Consider the following 20,615-nt stretch of genomic DNA (forward strand, 5'->3'; position numbering starts at 1 on the left):
GAAAACTGCTACACAACTGGAGGTGGTAGGGCGGGACTTCAGCGGGTGGCTCGTTCCGCCCAATGAGAGGCTGATCTCTGCAGCGAGCTTCCGCCCACTCAGACTAGTGTGCAGATGTAAGTGCCAAGACTGCAGCTCCTCAAATGTCCACTTGAGGCTGGCTCCAGGAGCGAGTCAGTCCCCATAGACCTTCATGTTAAAATGCCCAACCTTACAGCAGAAATAAACATGTTTACAGCCTGGTACAAAAAAAAACAGTTTTGGTCTCTCTCGCTAATTTCTACAATCATGACAACTGTACAGGGGGTCAAATTTTATATCACTCACCTGTTTACAATATTTTAAGTCTTAAAATCATGCATAATCAAGGGCTTGGTCATTTAAGTGACAGGCTGTCTGTGAGGTGTCACCACAGTGACTCAGACCCACCCCTCATTTCTCCAGCTCCAGTCTCTCATCCAAATAACTTCTGGCTCCAAAAAATGACCACTGAAATGATGAACTTGAGGCCTTAAAAACAGGAGACAAACTAATTGGTGACATCATGGTGGTTTATATGAAGGCCTTTCAAAGGAGATGAGCTGCTTTTTTTTTTTCTTCCCAATGTTTTTGTGATGAAATCACAGGCTGTCGAGCACTGACAGCCTGAAATTGCGTTAGTTAAGGAGAGTGATTTGTTTAATAGTGCCGCAAATTTTATGACTAAATGTGTGTAGGGGAGAGGGGTTTTCTTTTGCATTCTACTGTCATAAGTCATATGTGCGCTTGTTAAATCCCATCTGTTTAGAGTTTCATCATAATTAGAGATATATAGGATATATCAATTTTTCATTTTCACCCGGCCTCCCCTCACTTTGTTTAATCTCTTTTCTTTTTCCAGTTGAAAAACAGTCTGAGAGACAACCTGTGTTTGGACCAAGGACCTGACACTGACAATGTTCCCATCATGTACCTCTGTCATGGTATGACACCGCAGGTCAGTGGGCTCTCATTCTATTCTTTCTATTCTATCCAGTCTCTTCAAATACATGAAAAAATATCTAATAGCACAGAGGGATCTTAGGAGAGGTTGTCAGCAGTAGATAATTGGACTACTTCACTGTTATTTTAAACGAATGATTTAAAAAAGAGTAACCATTGCATAAAGTTGCATTAGTAGTTGCAGTAGCAGAGATGGGTGAATGATATCTCTTTATTCTCTACAAAACAGAAAGGCTGTATAAGAATACATACAGTTTGTTGTCCTAGTTTTAAACAGTTATGCATGAAATAACAGGGGCAGCAGTAGCTCAGCTCAGTCCATAGGGACTTGGGTTGGGAACCGAGCCGGTTCAAGTCCCCGTCTGGACCAAATGCGGAGCGTGGACTGGTGGCTGGAGAGGTGCCAGTTCACCTCCTGGGCACTGCCAGGGTGCCCTTGAGCAAGGCACTGAACCCCCCAACTGCTCGGGGTGCCTGACCAAGGCAGCCCCCTCTCTCTGACATCTCTCCACTTTGTGCATGCATAGGTCCTGTTTGTGCATGTGTGTGTATTTCGGACCTGTGTGTTAATGACAACGGAGTGAAAAAATTGAATTTCCCCTCAGAGGGATTAATAAAGTATATAAAATTAAATTAAATTAAAGTTAAAATCAACCTATTTCCATTGTTATGAAACATTTCATTGATATATTATAACTGAAAAGTTTTTTATGAATAATAATGAGCCAAATTATGTATACAGTGGAAACTCAGCAACATTTATGTTCATTTAGAGTTCTGTCTGTGTCTACCTCATGAATGACAGAATGACAGTCCGACAGTAACTCAACTTTGAGATCTGTTTTGGTCTCTATAAATGCCTGAGGGAAATATTTGGCACTTAAGCTGTGAAATGCTCCACTAGTTGTTAATATAACTTATTCTGCATGTTGTTAAGTATTGGGCAGGTAGGGTACAGTTGGTTTATAAGAGCTTTTTTCTGAAAACAGCCTGCTGGTCCCTGGAAACGATGTTGATAAGAGCAGCGTTGTGGGCCATCAACACCAAAACAATTAAATAAAGGTGCTAAAATGCTTTGACAAGCTAAAGCTCTATCTATGCCAATCCTCAATGCCTATGTGCAGTTTCATATAGATTGACCACATCAGTGAGTAGAAAACCGTGGGACAGACAGAGTAACTGACTGACAGAATGACACGCTGATAGTTTCCATGATTATGTACAGCATACCATACCATGACTTAGTCATACCAAAAATTTAGAAAAAAGAAAAAAAACAACATTCGGCCACAGGGGGAGCCACAGCGATCGGTCACATTTTAGCCATTTTTAAGCATTTTTCTGTTGTTATAGCGCCACCCAGTTGCCAATTAGAGTTAAATTTCTCCAGTCACCTTGAGGCGTCCTGTTCTACATATCTACCAAGTTTAGTAAAAATCGACATGGCGGTTAGGCCTAAGTAAGAAATTGGCTCTCTAGCGCCCCCATTTTGTTTGATGGGGTCAATAATGGAGGGGTCCCCTCAGATTACGTGTGGGTCATATGCCTACAAAGTTGCGTGGTGATCGGTGAAACCCTTGAGATGTTATACACCTTCATGTGATGAGCCACGCCCTCCGCAATATTCATTGCCTTATAGAAGCTCAGTTTTAGTAAGTTTTCCAACTTTTGCCAAGAGGGAACTTTAGATATTGGTCCCTAGATTATGTTCCCAGAGTTTCATGCAGATCAGTCAAACTTCCTAGGAAAAGATCGATTTTAAGTGTTTTTCAAAAAATTCAAAATGGCAGAAAATCTATATAACTGGAAGTTATGGCTTCTTGTTGCAAATTTGTTCCTCATGAGGAGAGGCTTCTCTGTGCAAAGTTTCATGTCTCTACGACATACGGGGCATGAGATATGCCCATTCAAAGTTTGCAACTTCAGTTGGTTGCTATAGCGCCCCCTTTGGCCATTGATGTAATATTACTTCATTCACATCCTCCCATGACCCTCTACCACTGTGCCAAATTTCACATGGATTGACCAAGTCAGTGAGAAGAAAAACGTGGAACAGACACACAGACAGAGTTTTCCTCATTATATAGTAAGATTCTCCTTGAGTTTATCAAAACAAGCAACTGTATAGTTTTACACTCTGTTTAAACTGGAGTATGGTGAGGGACTGCATTTCTAGGATTTGGGGACATTGAGGGTTTAGCCTGAACCTCTGTAAAAGGGTCTGGGGGATACTCCCTCGGCAAGTACTTTTGATGAACAAGCTATATTTATATGCTTTTTATACCCCGAGCTGGTGATAGCAGTAGCAGGAGGCATTATGCTTTTGGGGTTTTCCATCTGCCGGTCTGTCCATTTGTACATACATACATACAGCTTGTTTATAATTTTTGTCATCATCAGACCACTCATTCTTCCTGCCATATCGGGTTACTTTAGGTTGATGTCACCATGTTACCAGATCTCAGCAAGACATAAATAAGTAAAATGTGAGAATACTTGACAAAAACAAGGCCCATGTTAGCTGTGGAGTTAGGGGAGCTGCTAAAGCCAAGGAATGGGGAAAAATAATGAGTGCTGTTATTGCTAAGTCACCTGTCACTGAAATAAAGAAGGAACGGTTCAATATGAAAATGACTTAAAAAAACATTTCACCACAGCAAGGCGATCGATGCCTGCAACATGAGGGGTTCAAGGGGAAGTCTCCACCATGGAGACGGACAGCAGAATACATGTCATAATAGATAATGTTGCACTTTCAGAGCAACAGAGGGTATTCCTCTGGACAGTGTCTTGCATAAACCTGCAAGTGAAGATTCGGCCAATAGGCCTGACATTAATGGTAGGCTATGATGTAAAATCATTTCTGTTTTTTAAATGTATACAAGGAACCACATAAACATTATCAGCTGGTATAAAAGAACATGGGTTAGAAATCAAATGTATCTCCCTCTGATCCTGGCTCTTCTTCCTTTGTCAAAATGTTGTAAATGTAAGTTCATTAGAAGGAACTGTGGAAGTAGAAGGCAGGAAACAATTGCATTCAAAAATCTTTTATTAAGAACAAGATCAGTTAGAGTCTGCACCACAGGCAGGACCATCTGATGATTAGTGTCACTTAAGAGCAAATCTATCCATATGAGTGGTTCTCTCTAGGCTTATCATTACTGTGCTGTTGTTTTGATGAGGTTGGGCCACAATCTAAAGATAAGTTGAGCCTCAATATACTCCTTTGTCACCTGAGGAGAAAATACCAGACTATCTTAAAGAATTACTGAGTTTTGTAAGTTGTTGAATTAGGGGAAACGTATAAACTTGGTGAATCACTGATTACAACAAATTCAGAATTGTTTGCCCCTCCTTGTGAATTCAGCCACCGCGGTGTGAGGGTTGTCAGAAAATATCTGGGGCAGCTGTGTTAATGCACGCCATTTGGGGGCAGCTGTGTTAATGCACGCCATTTGGTGGCAGTATATTTTGGCCTTGAGGAGAGCAGGAGGCAGCTCACAGAGTGGAGCTGTAGCAACTCGAATTCAGCCTCTGGGGGTCTGATCCAGATCGTCCCGACTCCCCTGCCAGCAAACTTTGTATTATTGCAGTTACACAGGTTAAGGCTCATTTGTGCTCCCTTTACAAATGAAAGTAGATCCGTCCATTTCAAACATTGTAAAGGTCTCTGCTGTCATACTTGCACGCATCCTTTATGATGGCATTAATGGCAGCTAATAGATGGCACTAGAGGGCAGAGTAAAAAGTTTCACACAACAACAAACAAAGTGACAGCGGAGGAGGTCATATTAATGCACCTTTAAATGGAGGCAGTGTTGTAGATGCTAGCGGTCTGTGCAGCCATTATATACAACCCAATAAGTGGACGGAGAATTCTTTTCACTATTCTCACAGTATATTACGATACCGATTGTTCCATTCTGCCATTATTTAAATGTCTTCATTGTCTCCTACGGTCATATCTTGCTTGAACTACGCTATACTGTCCCCATGATCTCCGGTGGTGCTACTCCGTTTCATCTGTATCTGTAAGCTCTCAGAAACGTGCACAAATGCGGATGACAGGAATGCAGATTATGGTCAGAAGAAGGCTCCGTCTGTATCTAACGTCGAGCATAAACGAGCCCTAAGACCCATTGCTGCTGCTGGCCATCAGCCAGCTGTGAAAATTGAAATTTGGATTTGATCTACCTGGGCAGGCTGCCCAGGTAGAGCCTATGTGCTGGGACTGAACCTCGGACAGCTCCGACCCAAAGACTTGGATTATGAATAGTCATTCAGACCTTTATTTTATGTAAGAATATTGGTTTGTAAAGCTTAAAACATTCCCAAGTCAAGAGGAAATTGCACTGTTTATGGTTAGTTAATAAAGTGAAATAGTTTTGAGAAATTATGGTGACTCTCTGCATATATTGGCATCAGTAATGTTGAGCTATGGGGGCCTGTAATTTACATAAAAGAAAAAGTCACATTTCCATAATGAGTACGCTGGCTAATTAGAGCAGAGATCTAGAAGGAAATGCTAGCTGGTAATATATCACTATGCTATAATAATGCTGCTTTGTCATGTGCTGTTTTTCTTGTGGAGCTAAACTCTTCAGCCTTCACAGCTGAAATATCAGAGAAAGTAACCCTGGAGTCACTGAGGCCAATCAACAACTCTATCCGCCTTCTGCAGCTTTAAAGCCATTTAAGTCTAAGGGGCAGTGGAGGCTGCACTTATTGCCCCTTTAATGGAGGCACTGAAAACCACTTTAGACACCAAGGGAGTGTGACTATGTATTTCCACTTTTCACCACTTTGAAATGCTCTGTAGCTTGACAAAATTAAGAATTCATGTTTGACTGTCTGCATTATATCCCGGCTGCCATTAAGAAGCTTGCATGATTACAGCTAGATTGCACTCCATTCCCAGCCCCGCATTTACAAGAGCTTTCTAAGGACACTCCAAGCCTCGCCTCCATTGTCGGTAAAGTTAATAGCTTTGACCGGCGCCTTGACGGCAGAAACATCCAACTCTATCTGGGTCATACTCAGCAATCCAGCATCAGCTGCTGAAAAAGCTGTGCTGGCGTTTCTCTCTGTCTCTCCTGTCTTTTTGCCTTCCATATTTCCTCTCTCCTGGAGACAGCACAATCAGCAGGTGCTGATAAAGAAATTGAGTTGTATTAGTACATTATTATCTCCCTCACTGTCTTAATTTATTTATTTAAACACGAAATTGACATAGGCAAGGCCACAGTGAAGGGTCTTAAACTTATTCTATTCACAATAAGAAGTTTCATTCTGAGTGTGCTGCTGTTTTGCTTAAACTGGGCGTAAAGCTTGAGACACTTTGTGAAAGTTTTCACACTTGTGAAAATGTGGATAGGACAGACAGATTGCAGGTAAATGTATTCAGTATGTGGCAGAGCAGATTGTGGGCACTGCCCACAGTGAGGCCTGAGGGCCCATTTTATTCCTGCCTTCTGGGATGAAGAATGATGCAACTCTATTTGCAGTTTATTCATCTGGCCTATATGGTGCTTATTCATTGAAATCTGGGTCCTTTGTCCTCATAGAACAGTGTGTAAGATTTAAGGAGATTTGGTGGCATATAGCGGTGAGGATTGCAGATTGCAACCAGCTAAAATTTCTCCATGGTGGAATTCCTCCATTGTTCATTGTTCAGGAGGTTTTAACTGTGAGTAGAAATATCCGCAGACGTCTCTTCCTTTCCAAAACAAACGGAACAGGTAATTAAAATTGGTAAAAACACTGAACAAAGTAGTTTCACATTACAAATCAGTGTTTCTCCTATGTTGTTCAGTGCATCGCAAAGGGTTGAACAGCCCAGCACCTGCTGATGTGTGCTCACCTTTTTAATCTGATAACTTAAGATCCAGACATTCAGGAGGTTTTTACCTGGAGCCGAATTACAAGCAGATGTCTCTTCCTCTCCAAAACAAATGGACTCAGTGATTTAAATGGGTAAATACCCAGTTTCATGTTTTAAAAAACAGTGTTCTCCTACACTCTCATTAAGGAGGGGCTGCTAAGCACCATTGCCGACGCAAATGTGCAAATGGCCTTGTCTAGAGCCAGCATTTGGTTTGTCCGTTCTGGGCTACTGTAGAAACATTAAGGCCCAAACAGACTTGGGCATACTATAAGCGGAACGGACTCCGCGAGGAATGTCCACAGTCATTCGGGCTTCCATAGTCGAGCGCTCTTCCACGTTGTAGTTTCCTGTAAAAATGGCCGTGAAAAATCCCCGTGATGTGAAAAATATGTGCCGAGCAGTCTTTTGTGTGACACTGGTGCACGGAGCGGAGTCTGCGCAGTCGTAAAATCTGAGCTTTTAGTCCGGGACTCCGCGAAGTCCGCCGGAGTCTGTTTGGGCCTTTACAGTGCAACATGATGATGTCCACAAACAAGGACCCAGTTCCTATGTAGATATAAATGGCTCATTCTAAGGTAACAAAAGCACAATGATTCTTATTTTCAGGTGATTATACACTAAAGAAAACATACTCATTACATTATATTCCATTACAGCCAACGCATGCCCCTAAATTCTACACATTGGACCTTTAAAACTCATATTTTAAGACCCAAGCTAGTTCAAAGCCAAACATGTGCCTCTCCAGTTAGTGTAAGTGAACAGATATTTAGCAGCAGCTGAGTTATTTTGAGATATTAAAGGCAGAGCAAATGAACACATAATTTGTTTACTCGTGTTTAGGAGGAATTTCATCTTAAAAGAAAAATGACTTCTAGGATGACAATTTACCCACTGCGCTGTAACATGTCTCCAGATAACAGGGGTATTTTGGGGCTTTTATGAGGCAAAGTCAAGATAGTACCAGAATATTACTGCACAGTGCCGGATCAGCAAGGGGAACTAATCACTTTATAGACGAAGATATTTGGGCTTTTAAAATCATAGGTGCATATACATACATCACGCTGCACATGGAATGAAATGGAAGTTATTATCTATCCTGTATTGCTTCACTCTCACAGTCATTTGTGCATCAATGATCTCTTGGCATTAGTCAAATGAATTTTCAGGTCTCTGTGACTAACCCTGCTCAAAACTGACACATGGTAAAACAATTTCAAACTTGGTTTTACCACCAAAGCTGCTTCATTGATCTTGAAATCACTGGTGAATGCCAAAAAGATGCCATGTTTAAAAGTTGTGAGACTTCAGAGATAAGCAGCCCCAGGATGCAGAGCAAAAAGCAGCAGGAACTGTTTCATAGCCAACATCAAAGGCTGAAATATTCCTCTGGTCTTCTATCATGCCTTTATCGCTTTTCATTCTTTATTCCTGTGGAGTATCTTTTGTAATGTTATTCCCTCCAGTCCTTATTCCCCTTTCAAATCCTTTTATTCTGATTCACCCAATCCTTTAGATTACTTCTGGGTTCTCTTCCTTCTGAATAGAACCAATCCATTTCAGTGGGTGTGTGTGGGTGTGGGTGTGTGTGTGCTTGCGTGCACATGTCCATGTCCAATGGGATGGATGGTGATGGCTTTGAATACCTGATGAACTGTTGAATGTCAACGATGCATAACGTTCCTCAATTTCCTTTTCAGTCACTTCAGATGAGGGAGGGAAGCCTGGAAGGATATGCAGAAGAGCATGAGAGAGAGAAAGAAAGAGAAAGAGATAGAAATCTGTGTAAGTGAGGGATTTCATTTGCAAATGTTCAGTTGAGCACTTCTTTACAAATGGCAGTAAATAACCACCACTATCAAACTCATGCCAACATCGGGTGAAACTGAAACTAAACGAGACTGCTGGGTCTGGATTGAAAGTCTGTCCAATATACAACTTAAAACTAACTTAAAAGGGGGAACAGACTTCAACACAATACCGGCATGTCTCCCTTGGGTTTCATTTAAGTGACGTCATTAGTCACCAATGTCTGTCTGCAAATATCAAGCGTGTTCAAAATATATCTTAATTAGAACAACTAGCAATGACTGAATCTGAAGACTTATGATCAGAGTTGTTACATCAACTTTATTTACATATCACACATCATAATTTCTGTCTGCCAACACCCAACACCAACTGATCCAGACAGGAGCAAACCCAGTTCAACATGGTCCTATCAGTAGCCAGGCCCAAATCACATTCATGACTGGCTCAACAGTCATAATGTGTGTCCACTCTAAAAGACAGTTTTTTTTTTAAGATAAGATAAACTTTATTGTCCCAAACAGGAAATTTGTCTTGGGCACATAGTGCAGCATAGCTACATAGCCGTTACAACCATTATACAAACAAGACACACAGAAGACAACCAGGTAGTACGCAAGGCGCAGATTTGAATAACATAATAGTGTAATCAGGACTACTAGATGAAATAAATACAACAACTTTTTCATATCAGGTAAGGCTAAAATGATAAAAGCTCCTTAGGGTTGCACTAGCCCAGGAGGTAATCATAAAAAGTGCAGTAAAAAACCTGTAGTATAAATAATGCAAATAAAATACAGTAGTGCAAATTAAACTGTCGCAAATAAAAACTAAAGTGGCAGTAGGAACGTACCAAGTGTGCAACAGGTCAGTAGTCACAATAGCAGCCCTGCTCTGCCAGGGACACACCGCAGGGCCAGCAGATGAAGAGAGTGGCATAACCACAGGAACATTACAAAATTATTTGTAGGAAACGAGCATGAAAACCCCAGGGTCAAATCCATTGTTAACTATCCTTATCATCCTCAGTGTGCTTTTGTATGTGTTACTCCACACCGTCACATTGTAGAAAATCAAATAGCCCACACAAATGTACCTCCAGGATGTCGTGTTATCTGTAAATGCTGAAAATGTCTCTAATAAGCCATTATAACATCATACCAATATGTTCTCTGCCTCAACCTCGACTGTTTATGAACAGGAAACCCATCTTTACATTATATTTGGTCATTTGAAGCCAATGCAAGAGGTGTGTGGGTGACAACATTTATTTGACAAAATCATGAGAAATTGCAGTGCAAACTAAGCAGGCCAAAGAAATCTGATCTGTGCCTCAATATTGGTGTAGCCCTGCTAAAAAGATTGGTTTGTGGCTGGATCAATAAAGTCTGAAAATTAGACCTTTGAGGCTATTTACCAGGGCAGCATTCATGTGTGTGTGTGTGTGTGTGTGTGTGTGTGTGTGTGTGTGTGTGTGTGTGTGTGTGTGTGTGATCCTTATATTGCTGTCTTTGTGAGGACCTGTATGACTCTTTTGCAAAATGAGGACACACTAACTAGTCCTCACTTCTTTGCGAGGTTATATTGGGAGTAAAGTTTAAGGTGAAGGCATACTGATATGCGGTAACAGTTTTTGCAGTTGCCAAGACACAAAAACTGGTACTTGGTGCCCAATTATTTACACCACTAAATCATGTAGCCTGTTTATCAAATATGCTACACCATAAGCACATTAACTTAACGCCTGTGTGTGTTGTTTCCTAAACACTGCCATTGAAATACCACAACCCTTAATTATGAATCACCTGCAACCAGAATGCACATCTGAAAACACCTGAAACAGTTCCATCACTTACAATTCAGAGGCTGACACTAAAAATTGGGTTCAGGTGGGCTCTTTGATTAGCACACCAATGGTGGCCTATTTTGGAGAGAGTGTTAAGGCAAATTTAAACTTGTGTGTCAGCTCTATGAAGAGCCTACCCCGTTTTGAGCATTTATACACTTGCAGTGGTGTGTCTGTGTAGATCTGCAGTTAAACCTCCAAAACATTGGTCAGCAGTGGGGTTTCTGTGATGTGGTGTAAAGTTAAGTTGATTCAGAACACACATTTAACATACACATGGCTTAATAGCAAAAATTTAAATAACAATTACGCAAACTGGCTTCATTATTACTCACAGGATTCACAGACAAAGCACTTGTCCTTTGCTGGACACATTTGACCCCCAAAAATACGTTATTAGCACAGGCCTATGACATTTTAAATTGTATAAATTAGCTTTGCGGCTAGCGGAGATTTTCTCTACTCGTATGAAGCCAGGAACAACAGCCACATTAAACAAAGGTAATGTTACAAAATTTGGTTCCATTGCACAAGGTTCACCAAAAAAACAACTGACTTATACTAAACACGTTTTCCCCACAAATATACCATGCTAATGTTATTAGCACAAGCCTATGGCATTTTAAATTGTAGAAATTAGCCTAGTGAGTAGTCGAGATTTCCTCTGCTTGTGTGAAGCCAAGATAAATCACACACAAGACTTAAAATGCTATCGTAAGGAGGTTTTATTGTCTTCAGAATTTACTGGGTTTTTTTCTGTGAAATAAAGTAAATAAAAGCTCCATTCCCACAGAGGGAAATGGTTTTCAGCTTACAAAAATAGAGCGGAGGTCTGGGTCAGAGAAAGCAGCACGATTACAACCTGTCCTACTAATGTAAGTAAATTTCTGTTTGTCATTTGATATGCTGAACCAACCTGTTCTCACTCAGAAGTTGTCGAAAAACCGGTGCTTGGTCAGCAACTTCCAGCGTCAGACACCAGAGAAAATAGCTGTCCTTTCACATTGGCATGACACATGACTAGCCTGGTAGTGTCAAATTTCCTATGAACATGGAAGTGTATTTTGAAATCAGACAATGCATGCAACAGGCTGAAGTTGTGTCCCAGAATGTCAACAACTTGCGCACACAGGCTACCTTGCACGTCGTATCTCGATGTAGAAAGTCCATGATCAAACATTGAAATGTGACAAGGGGCCTCATTTATAAAACTGTGCACAGGAAGGTGACTAAAGGTGACATATGAACAAAGCACAGACAGTGTTTACACACAAAAATATCCTGATTGATAACACAGTGCACACGCATGTCCCACGCTGGTTTCCCTCTATAAATCATGAGTTTTGTGTCTTGCCCCACCCATAGATGCCTAGAAATGGCCAGTGAAACACCCTGAATCAATATTCCTTAACAAGAAACTGCATGAAGGAGAGCACGGCAAACACAGCAAGAAAAGATGAAAAACGAAACTTCACCTTTGCGTTTAAAAAGGGGGCTCAAGATCAGAGTGAGAATGTGCAGGTTGAAGTTTGCCTCACCAGTTAGTCATGCAGTAACATGTGAATTTAATGTGTTAGATTATGCATTAAGCCATCATGGAACTAATGATGGCTGGTAGCAACCAAAAGCAACCTAGCTCACTAACGTTAGCTATCGCTACTGTACGTTCACACCAAAAGCTGCCAGAGCTGCAAATGCGACAGGTCTAATTCATTTTCAGTGGACATGTGGCGACTAGAGGCGTTTTGAGCTGCAAAAGCGATGAGTGGCGGCAGTTTGGCAAATTAAGCTGCAAATGAATGTTAAAGACTGGTTAACTTTATGCAAATTAGCTATGACGCATTTGAGCTGCAAATGACAGGCAACCAATCGGAATCTAGTGGAACCCAGAGAACATCCTCAGAAACTTTTAGTTCCTACCACACATTCATTCCTACTTCAAAACAAGCAGCAAGCTGTCAAACTGATATATGTTCAGCCTGAAGTAGCGCTGGAACCTCTCCCCATCCAGCCGCAGTTCCCGCACCAGCAGATGATATTCCCCATGCTGTTCACGGCCCCGGAGGATATCGTGAACCCAGCCCCGACGGCAGCTACGTCCACGCAGCTTGACAGCACAAAGTACAAGAGTGTCTTCTTCTATGTTGAATCGCACAAGTGCACATACCTATACAATTTCTTTGTGTTCTGGAACGCTTGTTATTAGCGGGAATGCAATTAATTTGCTCTCCTTACTTCCACTTTAACTACTTGCACTGTAGGCACTCGAACCCAAACCACTGACAGTGTTTTCCCTAGGTTTACAGCTTTGGGGGGGGGAATAACTAATCATGAATGAGCGACTTGGGCTGATTTCGCTGGCACAAATATTTTACCAGCGGCGCTGCTAGAGCGAATTCAGCTATTTTGCAGCTCTGGCAGCTTTTGGTGTGAATGTACAGTTAGCCTTCCTCTGTATAGTAACATTAAGCCCTAGACAAATATAAGTTGTCAGTCCACTTTTGTTCAGGTACGACTGTTGGTAAAAGAAACTTAAACATCATCATATATTAAATGTGTACAACAGGTTTAAATCAAGCTGCTCTCTCATCTGTCATCAGTGCAATGCATTTTGGGTTGCATACTACTTTTTGCAATGTATTTTTGGAAATTGAGTCCTCTTTATAAGGTATAAAGAGTGGAAAGATAAGTGAAAATATAAGAAATTTAACAAGAGTATTTACAAATATATATATATATATATATATACTAACCTAAATAGATAGTACATAGAATATATACAGTCAAGGTGAAATGGGGTTATTGCACAAGTTAAATTATTGCACATGTTGACAGTGGGTGAAATAGTCTCAGGGCCACTCAGAGGGAGGAGTTGTACAGTTTGATGGCCACAGGCATCCTGTGGCGCTCAGTGATACATCTTGGTGGAATGAGTCTCCCACTGAAAGTACTCTTGTGCCTGACCAGCACATAGTAGTCCAAGATAGTTCGTAGCTTAGACAGCATCCTCTTCTCTGACACCACCATCAGAGAGTCACACTCCGTTCCCACGACGTCACTGGCCTTACAGATCAATTTGTTGAGTCTGTTGGTTTCCGCCACCCTCAGCCTGCTGCCCCAGCACACAGCAGCATAGAGGATAGCACTGGCCACCACAGACTCATAGAAAATCCTGAGCATAGTGCGGCAGATGTTGAAGGACCTCATGGCGCATTCCAGGCAACCCGTAACTCATGTTTTTACAGCTTTCTACCCGTGAAAGTGCACTGGAACGGCAGTCAAACCCGTAACTTAACCCACCCATGAACTTGTACCAGATCAATGTACTCCAAGTTACGCTTTCTGACATCACACAGCCCTCTAAACCAATGACCGTACTCCTCTAAACAACAATGGCAGCTCCATGGATGCGGTGTTGATGTAGGTGATACACGGTGAGAAAGACAAAAAATAACCCTAAAGTTATAAAGTTAACGCATTATTGGCAGCCGCTCTAACAGCTAGTTTCCAGTGCAAGAATATATCAATACAAAATACATTTCCAAACACACAGATAATGTAAAATAAAAGGCATGATAGCATCTGTGACCTTATGCGCCGTTTCTCCTCCTCCGTTTCGCTCAAATGGGCAAGGAACCGACACCTTCAGTGATAGAAGTGATCGTAAACAAACATAAACCCCGCACGGTCCGCCATGTTGCTTTGAGAGTTTGCCGTGACTTGTCTGGAATGCTATGAAGTCGTGAGTCGTGACTTGAAGTGGTGACTTACAGGCTCAGAAACTTGCCTGGAACGCAGCTTCATTCGCCTCAGAAAATAGAGACGGCTCTGGCCCTTCCTGTAGAGAGCGTCACTGTTCTTAGTCCAGTCCAATTTATTGTCACTGTGTACCCCAAGGTACTTAGTCCTCCACAATGTCCACACTGACCCCCTGGATGGAAACAGGGGTCACCGGTGTCTTGGTCCTCCTCAGATCCACAACCAGTTCCTTTGTCTTTGCCACGTTGAGCTGCAGATGGTTCTGCTCACACCATGTGACAAAGTTATCCACAACAGCCCTGTACTCATCCTCATCACCCTTGGTGATACATCCAACTATAGCAGAGTCATCAGAAAACTTCTGAAGATGGCAGGTCTCAGTGCAATAGCTGAAGTCCATGGTGTAGAGGGTGAAGAGGAAGGGAGAGAGGACAGTCCCCTGCGGGGCCCTGGTATTGCTAGGCCAGCAGTGTCAAATCTGTTAAAAAAACAGATTCAGTTCATTGGCCCTGTCCACGCTGCCTTCAACTCCTCTGTGGTTGTTGGTCCTGAAGCCAGTGATGGTCCTCATTCCACTCCAGACCTCTCTCATATTGTTCTGCTGGAGTTCAGCTGAAGATGTGCGAAGCATAGCTGACTCGTGTAAAATTCTACAAATGAAAGTAAGTGTATGATATTTATTTATGTTAAAAACTGATAGAAGATTTAGATGATTAAAGAGAGGGGCTGAGTGTTCTACCCTGCTGCTTAATGTGGCACTTCTACAAAAACTTTTTTGTAGACTATAAGGCTTTGGAAAGTCAAAGGAATAAGTAGCTCCCCAAATGCAGTAAATGACATAAGGATTAATTAAAGCAACACAATGGAGGATTGTGCTTTTTACCTCATGGGGTCCCCTTACAGAGGAAAACTGGTATTGTTACAACTGTCGCAAAAATCTTTTTGCGCGTGCATTTGTTGACAAGCCAGTGATACCGCTGAAGTTCCTGAAGCTGGCCGTGTACCGCGTGATCATCATGTCTTCAGAACAGGTAAAGTAGCCTTATAGCATTTTGTACATACATGATTAGGCCAATTGCTTTACTTATTTATTCATTTTCAAAACTCAGAAATGAGTTGCTCTCTGTATGTCAGGGCTGACCTCCTCCTCACAGCACGCGCGCACGCACATATACACAAACTCAACAGAGTGAAGTCAGACAACAGCAAAGAGGCCGCGGTACAAATGAAGGGAATATAACTTCAGGATTACTTGTTACGTAACTAAGTGCAATAAAACTTCTGCCAGCCAAGCCAATACTTTATCATTACATGTGATCAGCATGTAGAAAGCCATATTTCAATCTGCTCTGTCCGCAGTCTCTCATTCACCACTATTATGATTTTACGATCGTGGTCGACACAAGCACATCGTGCTAGTGGTGCGAACAGCAAACTGTTAAAAACAAACTAAAATGAAAGCTGTCTGTATATAGGCTAACACTTTATCTTAAAATGTACCTGAGGCAGCCGACCTGCAGACAGTGAGTCTCCTAAGTAGAGGGTGTCATCCAACCTATTGTGAGTTGATGTACCATCACAAGGATCTTGGATATATATTTTGAGGGCTCAAAAACTCCATTGTGTTGCTTTAAGTTATAACAAAGAGTTAATAAACATTTCTGACAGCCAAACATTTAATTTTCCAAAAGAGTTTCATCAATCAGGACTCTAAGAAAACTTGAGGATGAGACCGGAGTAATTCAGTTATTTTCAATGAAGGGGCAAAGAACAACATTTTTTGTTTTTGTTGTGAATGTGATCAAATCTGATATTACATGATGCACTTTCATCTGTCATCCAGCAGAGTTTCGCTGGCTGTTGGGCATTTGCTTGAAGTACAGGCTGTAATCCAGCGTTTTTGTGTTGAATTTTATGCTGCCACTACAAACACAAAAAGTATAAAAGCAGATCAAGAGACAAAGCCACCCCTCTCTCTTAAACTGAGAACAAAATCTGATCAAACTGTAAAACTAGGCAGTGCTGATTGAATATATATCAAGATTATGTTACTGCATTGTCTATTGCCTACACTGTTTTTAGAAACTAATTTTAGTACTGTGGTCAGCTGTAATAGAGAGAGTTTGTGAATTGGAAGGAGGCGTCATACTGTGTGCTACAAAGTGAAAACTGAGGCTGAAAAAACTGTGAATGAATGGTAAAACAGCGCTGATTAAATATAAAGCAAGATTCTTTTGCCGTGTTGCCTGTTTCTCAACTCAAATGCTTTCAGAAACTAGCTTTCTTTAGCTTCCTGTTTAAATGCAATGTGAGATTGTTTCTTGTCAGCCAGCAACATTTGTTTCAATTGGATGTGTTGACATAACATCACCCACCAGCGGGACCGTTTATTAGTCTGGTGTGGTGCAGTACATTCTGGACGTTGGAGCTTTCTTCCTTTTGAGCAAAGGCTTCCTTTTTTTCTGTTTTGTGGTCACATAGCACCAATTTTAAAAGTATTTGCATCTTTCTACTGCATTGACATTCTAGTTTTATTAAAAGGTCATCTTTCCAGCAGTGAAATACTTCTTTAAGTGATCAGTTGTTTAATTGGAACTATTTGGAATTTCTTTCTAAATCAGAGTTAGCTTTTTTTCAAAAGTACAGGCAAATTAGCATGTGAGGAAAATAAATTGGTATCATCTGCAATATGTACTGAGAACATAGAGGATGATGCTGCAGCCAGGTTACTTACATAAATAAGAAATAGGAGAGGTCCTAAAATTGATCCCTGTGAGACACCACATGTTATACTGGCCCTATCAGATGTCCATCCATTAATCCATTCCAAACAAGCATCTCCGGTGAAAAACCCGGGGGGGGTAGTCAGGTTTTTTTGACCCATCCTCCACCCCAACCTTCCAAGCTTCCTTACAAGACTGTTTAGGACTGCCTCCTTGTTTACCATCAGCGTATTGGTCACAATATCACAGCCTTTCAAAATATGTGGGATATGTACAAATTTTGGATGCATTACTTATTACTAGATATTGTTAATGGTAGTAGTACTTGGGACCAGAGGAGGTATTGTAAGTATTTTTGATTAAGAAATTTTTTAAACATCCACTTCTTGACTTCACTTAAGCAGGACATAAGACAAGGAACATTGTTGGTGCCAGGCTCTTCTGTTTAGAAATGAAAATATATACTGTGTTAATGCATAATTTGCCAGAGTAGAATGTACATGGTAAATAAGAGGGGACCAAGGATAGACCCCTAGGGGACCCCACAAAAGGGAGGTGCATGAGAGACATCTCCAAGCAAAATACAGGTAGAGAAGGACCAGTTTGACAGATGGGAGAAGAACCAGTCCAGAACCACATCACTTATACCAACAAAGTTTTTCAGGCAATAGTAAAAAAAAAAAGAAGAAGAAGAAAACGAAAAAGAAAAACGGTAAGATTACAGCTACTAATTAAATGTAGTGGATAAGAATTCTCTCAAGTATAGTAATAGAATGTGTGAGTGTGTGCAGTGTTGTGCCAATGTGTGGGTGTGTGAGTGGGTGTCAACACAGTGGAAATTACCAGGATATTGGGCTTGTAAGTAAATTAAGGTAAAAATGAACAAGCTGCAGTCTTGTAGCAGATTCGATTTGTAAAAGGCTAAAAAAAAACTGCCAGGCCTTGATGAAGAGAAACCTAGTTGTAAAACAACTTTGAAACACAACCTTGCCACTTGGAAGGCTAAAAAACTTTTCTCCAACAGTGACTTTACTTACTTTAAGGAGACTTTAGAAGACATTGATTTATTATTGTAAGGAAAGTTGGGAGTGTATTAATGATTTAAAAAAAAAAAGAGTTATTTCACCAGGGAGTCCCTTTGATACAAAGAAAACGCAAACCAATTACCAGACTTTAAAAACTTTTGACAAATAGTACATGTGTGTTTGTCAGAGGAACCCAATTACTGACCTTTCTAATAATTTAACCTTTGACAGAATTGATCTGTGAAGACGTGTTTGTTGGTGTCTAGTCATCAGTGGGAAAGAAAAACAATCACACCCTACTTGTGGGTTCAAATTCCATTTACGTATTTACAGAATCTTATTCCAAGGTGTGAATTTGCAACGAGCTTTTACTCTCACAGAAAATAAATGCAAAAGGCACAACAAGCAGTAGAGAAGAGCCTGCCGGTTAATTTTCCGGGTCATTAAAAGGCGGTGGTTATAAAATACAGATATTGAAATGGCTGTCGTTGCACTGAAGTAAAGCCTATTAAAACTGTGACCAATCTGATCAGTGTGCGATACCATAATGAGCTCTGTGTGTGTGAGTGAGTGAGTGAGTGAGTGAGTGAGCGAGCGAGCGAGCTGTAGTAGGAGCAAGAAAGCTTTTTTCACTTTGTTATGTGTATCTATAAATAACAGCTTTTCTGGAATTAACCTCATTGCCTGCTCTCTCTCTTAACCTCTCCTCCTGTAGCTCTTTCTGCTCCACTCGACAGGAAGAACCTCTTCATTATGTACTGAGACAACTTTGCAGCTGGTGCTGTTTGTGTGTGTGCGTGTTTGCCTTTTCCTTCTCATCACCAGAGCAGATGGCTGTGGGAAACACCATTGATTAGCCTGTCTAACTACATTCCAAGCTTTCAGTAATAAGCTCACCAAGAGCATATAGTCATTTTCATAAAAGATGTCCAGGGAGAAAACAACTGGGTCTGTCTGTAAGCAGCCCAGTCGCCAGAAGAAAAGGTTAGTATTGTATATGTTTCTGTAAACCATGAATACATTATGTTTGCATGTTTCACTACCATCATATCAACGTTACTATAGACGTATATGAGCTGACTTGGAGGATGATGTGACACCAAGGTGAGACAGCTGCCAAGCAGCAGGTCAATGACCAACAAACAACAAAACCAGTTGTTTTTTAGCAACCTGTCGCTGTCCTGCACCTTTCTAACCCCCAAAAGAGGTTAAAATGCTCCTGTTTTTCCAGCAGCTTTTACAGCCCCGAACATGGGTGTTTTTAAGGGACACATCACCGTGATTTATGCGGCTTTTTAACCTTCAAATTTGGATGTTTTTTAGCAAACTGTCACTGTGTTTCCAGTGGCCGTTTAATGCCCAAACATGGGTGTTTTTCAGGACCCATCACATTGTTTCCTGTGGCTTTTTAACCCCCAAATGTAGATGTTTAATAGGGAGCTGTTGCTGTGTCTCCAGTGGCTGTTTCACCCCCAAATATGGGTGATTCTTAAGGGACTCGTTGCTTTTTTTCCAGCGGCTTTTTAGCCTCCCAGCACGGGTGTTTTTTAAGTGTCTCGTTGCTGTGTTTCTTGTAGCTGTTTAACCCCCAAACGTGGGTGTTTTTTTAGGGCACTATTGCTGTGTTTCCTGTGGTTTTTTACCCCCAACCTTGGGTGTTTCTTTAGGAAACTATAACTTTGTTTCCAGCAGGTTTTTTGCCCCCAAATGTGGATGTTTTTTAGGGACCCATTGCCTTGTTTGCAGTGGCTATTTAGCCCCAAAACATAGGTGATTTTTGGTAAACTGTTGCTGTGTTTCCTGTGGCTTTTTAATCCCCAAATGTGGGTGATTTGTTGACGAAACAGTGCTGTGTTTCTGTGGCTTTTATACCCCAAAATGTGGATGTTTTTAAGGCTGTTTTTTCGACAACTTTATAGCCCCTAGTCATGGGTGTATTTTAATGACTGGTCGCTGTTTTGTCCATACTGTAGGGATTGTGTTACAAAAAGTGCTTGTTTTTACAGAAACATTGCTGTTTTTTCTGCTGGGATTTTAAGCCAAAACATTTGTGCCCACACCTAACCACACGTTAACCACAGCATTGTTGAAATATAGTTTTCAACATATCAGCTACATGATAATGTGCAAATGCAGCCGAAACATACAGTGCCTACATGTTTTCCAGCAGTTAGGTTGGGTGCCCCACAGGAAAAACTTTAAATGTATCACTGTGAGACTTGGGGGGTTCCCTTGATCCAGTACAACAGAATGTATCGGCTTGCTAGAAGCAGAAGTTTGAAGTCAGCTGCCCAGCAGATAAAGAGAACTGCCCCATAGGTATATGTTTTGAGGAAAATTGAGCAAAACAGAAGCTCCCAGGCTATATTTTTTCAGTACCTGGATATCAAGAGACATTGCCAGTTACAATAATTAATATGAATATTTTCTGAAACAATGAATGCTCCCTGTATGATGAATCTTTGAAGGCTTTATGAATACAAAATTGTGAGTTTCTAGTTTTTGGGATGAATGCCTGTCGGGTCATCTGAAGTTTGAGTCTTGCTTGACATAAAAGCAATTAAAAGTCCAGTTCTAGCTCT

The 20,615-nt window shown here is 41.1% G+C and overlaps 1 protein-coding gene across 2 annotated transcripts in view; it reads left to right on the plus strand.

Moving 5' to 3' along the window:
• galnt18a (UDP-N-acetyl-alpha-D-galactosamine:polypeptide N-acetylgalactosaminyltransferase 18a) overlaps positions 1 to 20,615 on the plus strand; it is a 311,892-nt gene that overhangs the window by 252,505 nt on the left and 38,772 nt on the right. For both annotated transcript variants that reach the window (XM_049574447.1, XM_049574448.1), the window contains exon 9: positions 881 to 976. In XM_049574447.1, coding sequence (XP_049430404.1) covers positions 881 to 976 — 96 coding nt within the window. The remainder of the gene's footprint in view (positions 1 to 880; positions 977 to 20,615) is intronic.

This window comes from Epinephelus fuscoguttatus, linkage group LG4 (genome assembly GCF_011397635.1).
Source record: "Epinephelus fuscoguttatus linkage group LG4, E.fuscoguttatus.final_Chr_v1".
Classification (NCBI taxonomy): Eukaryota; Metazoa; Chordata; class Actinopteri; order Perciformes; family Serranidae; genus Epinephelus; species Epinephelus fuscoguttatus.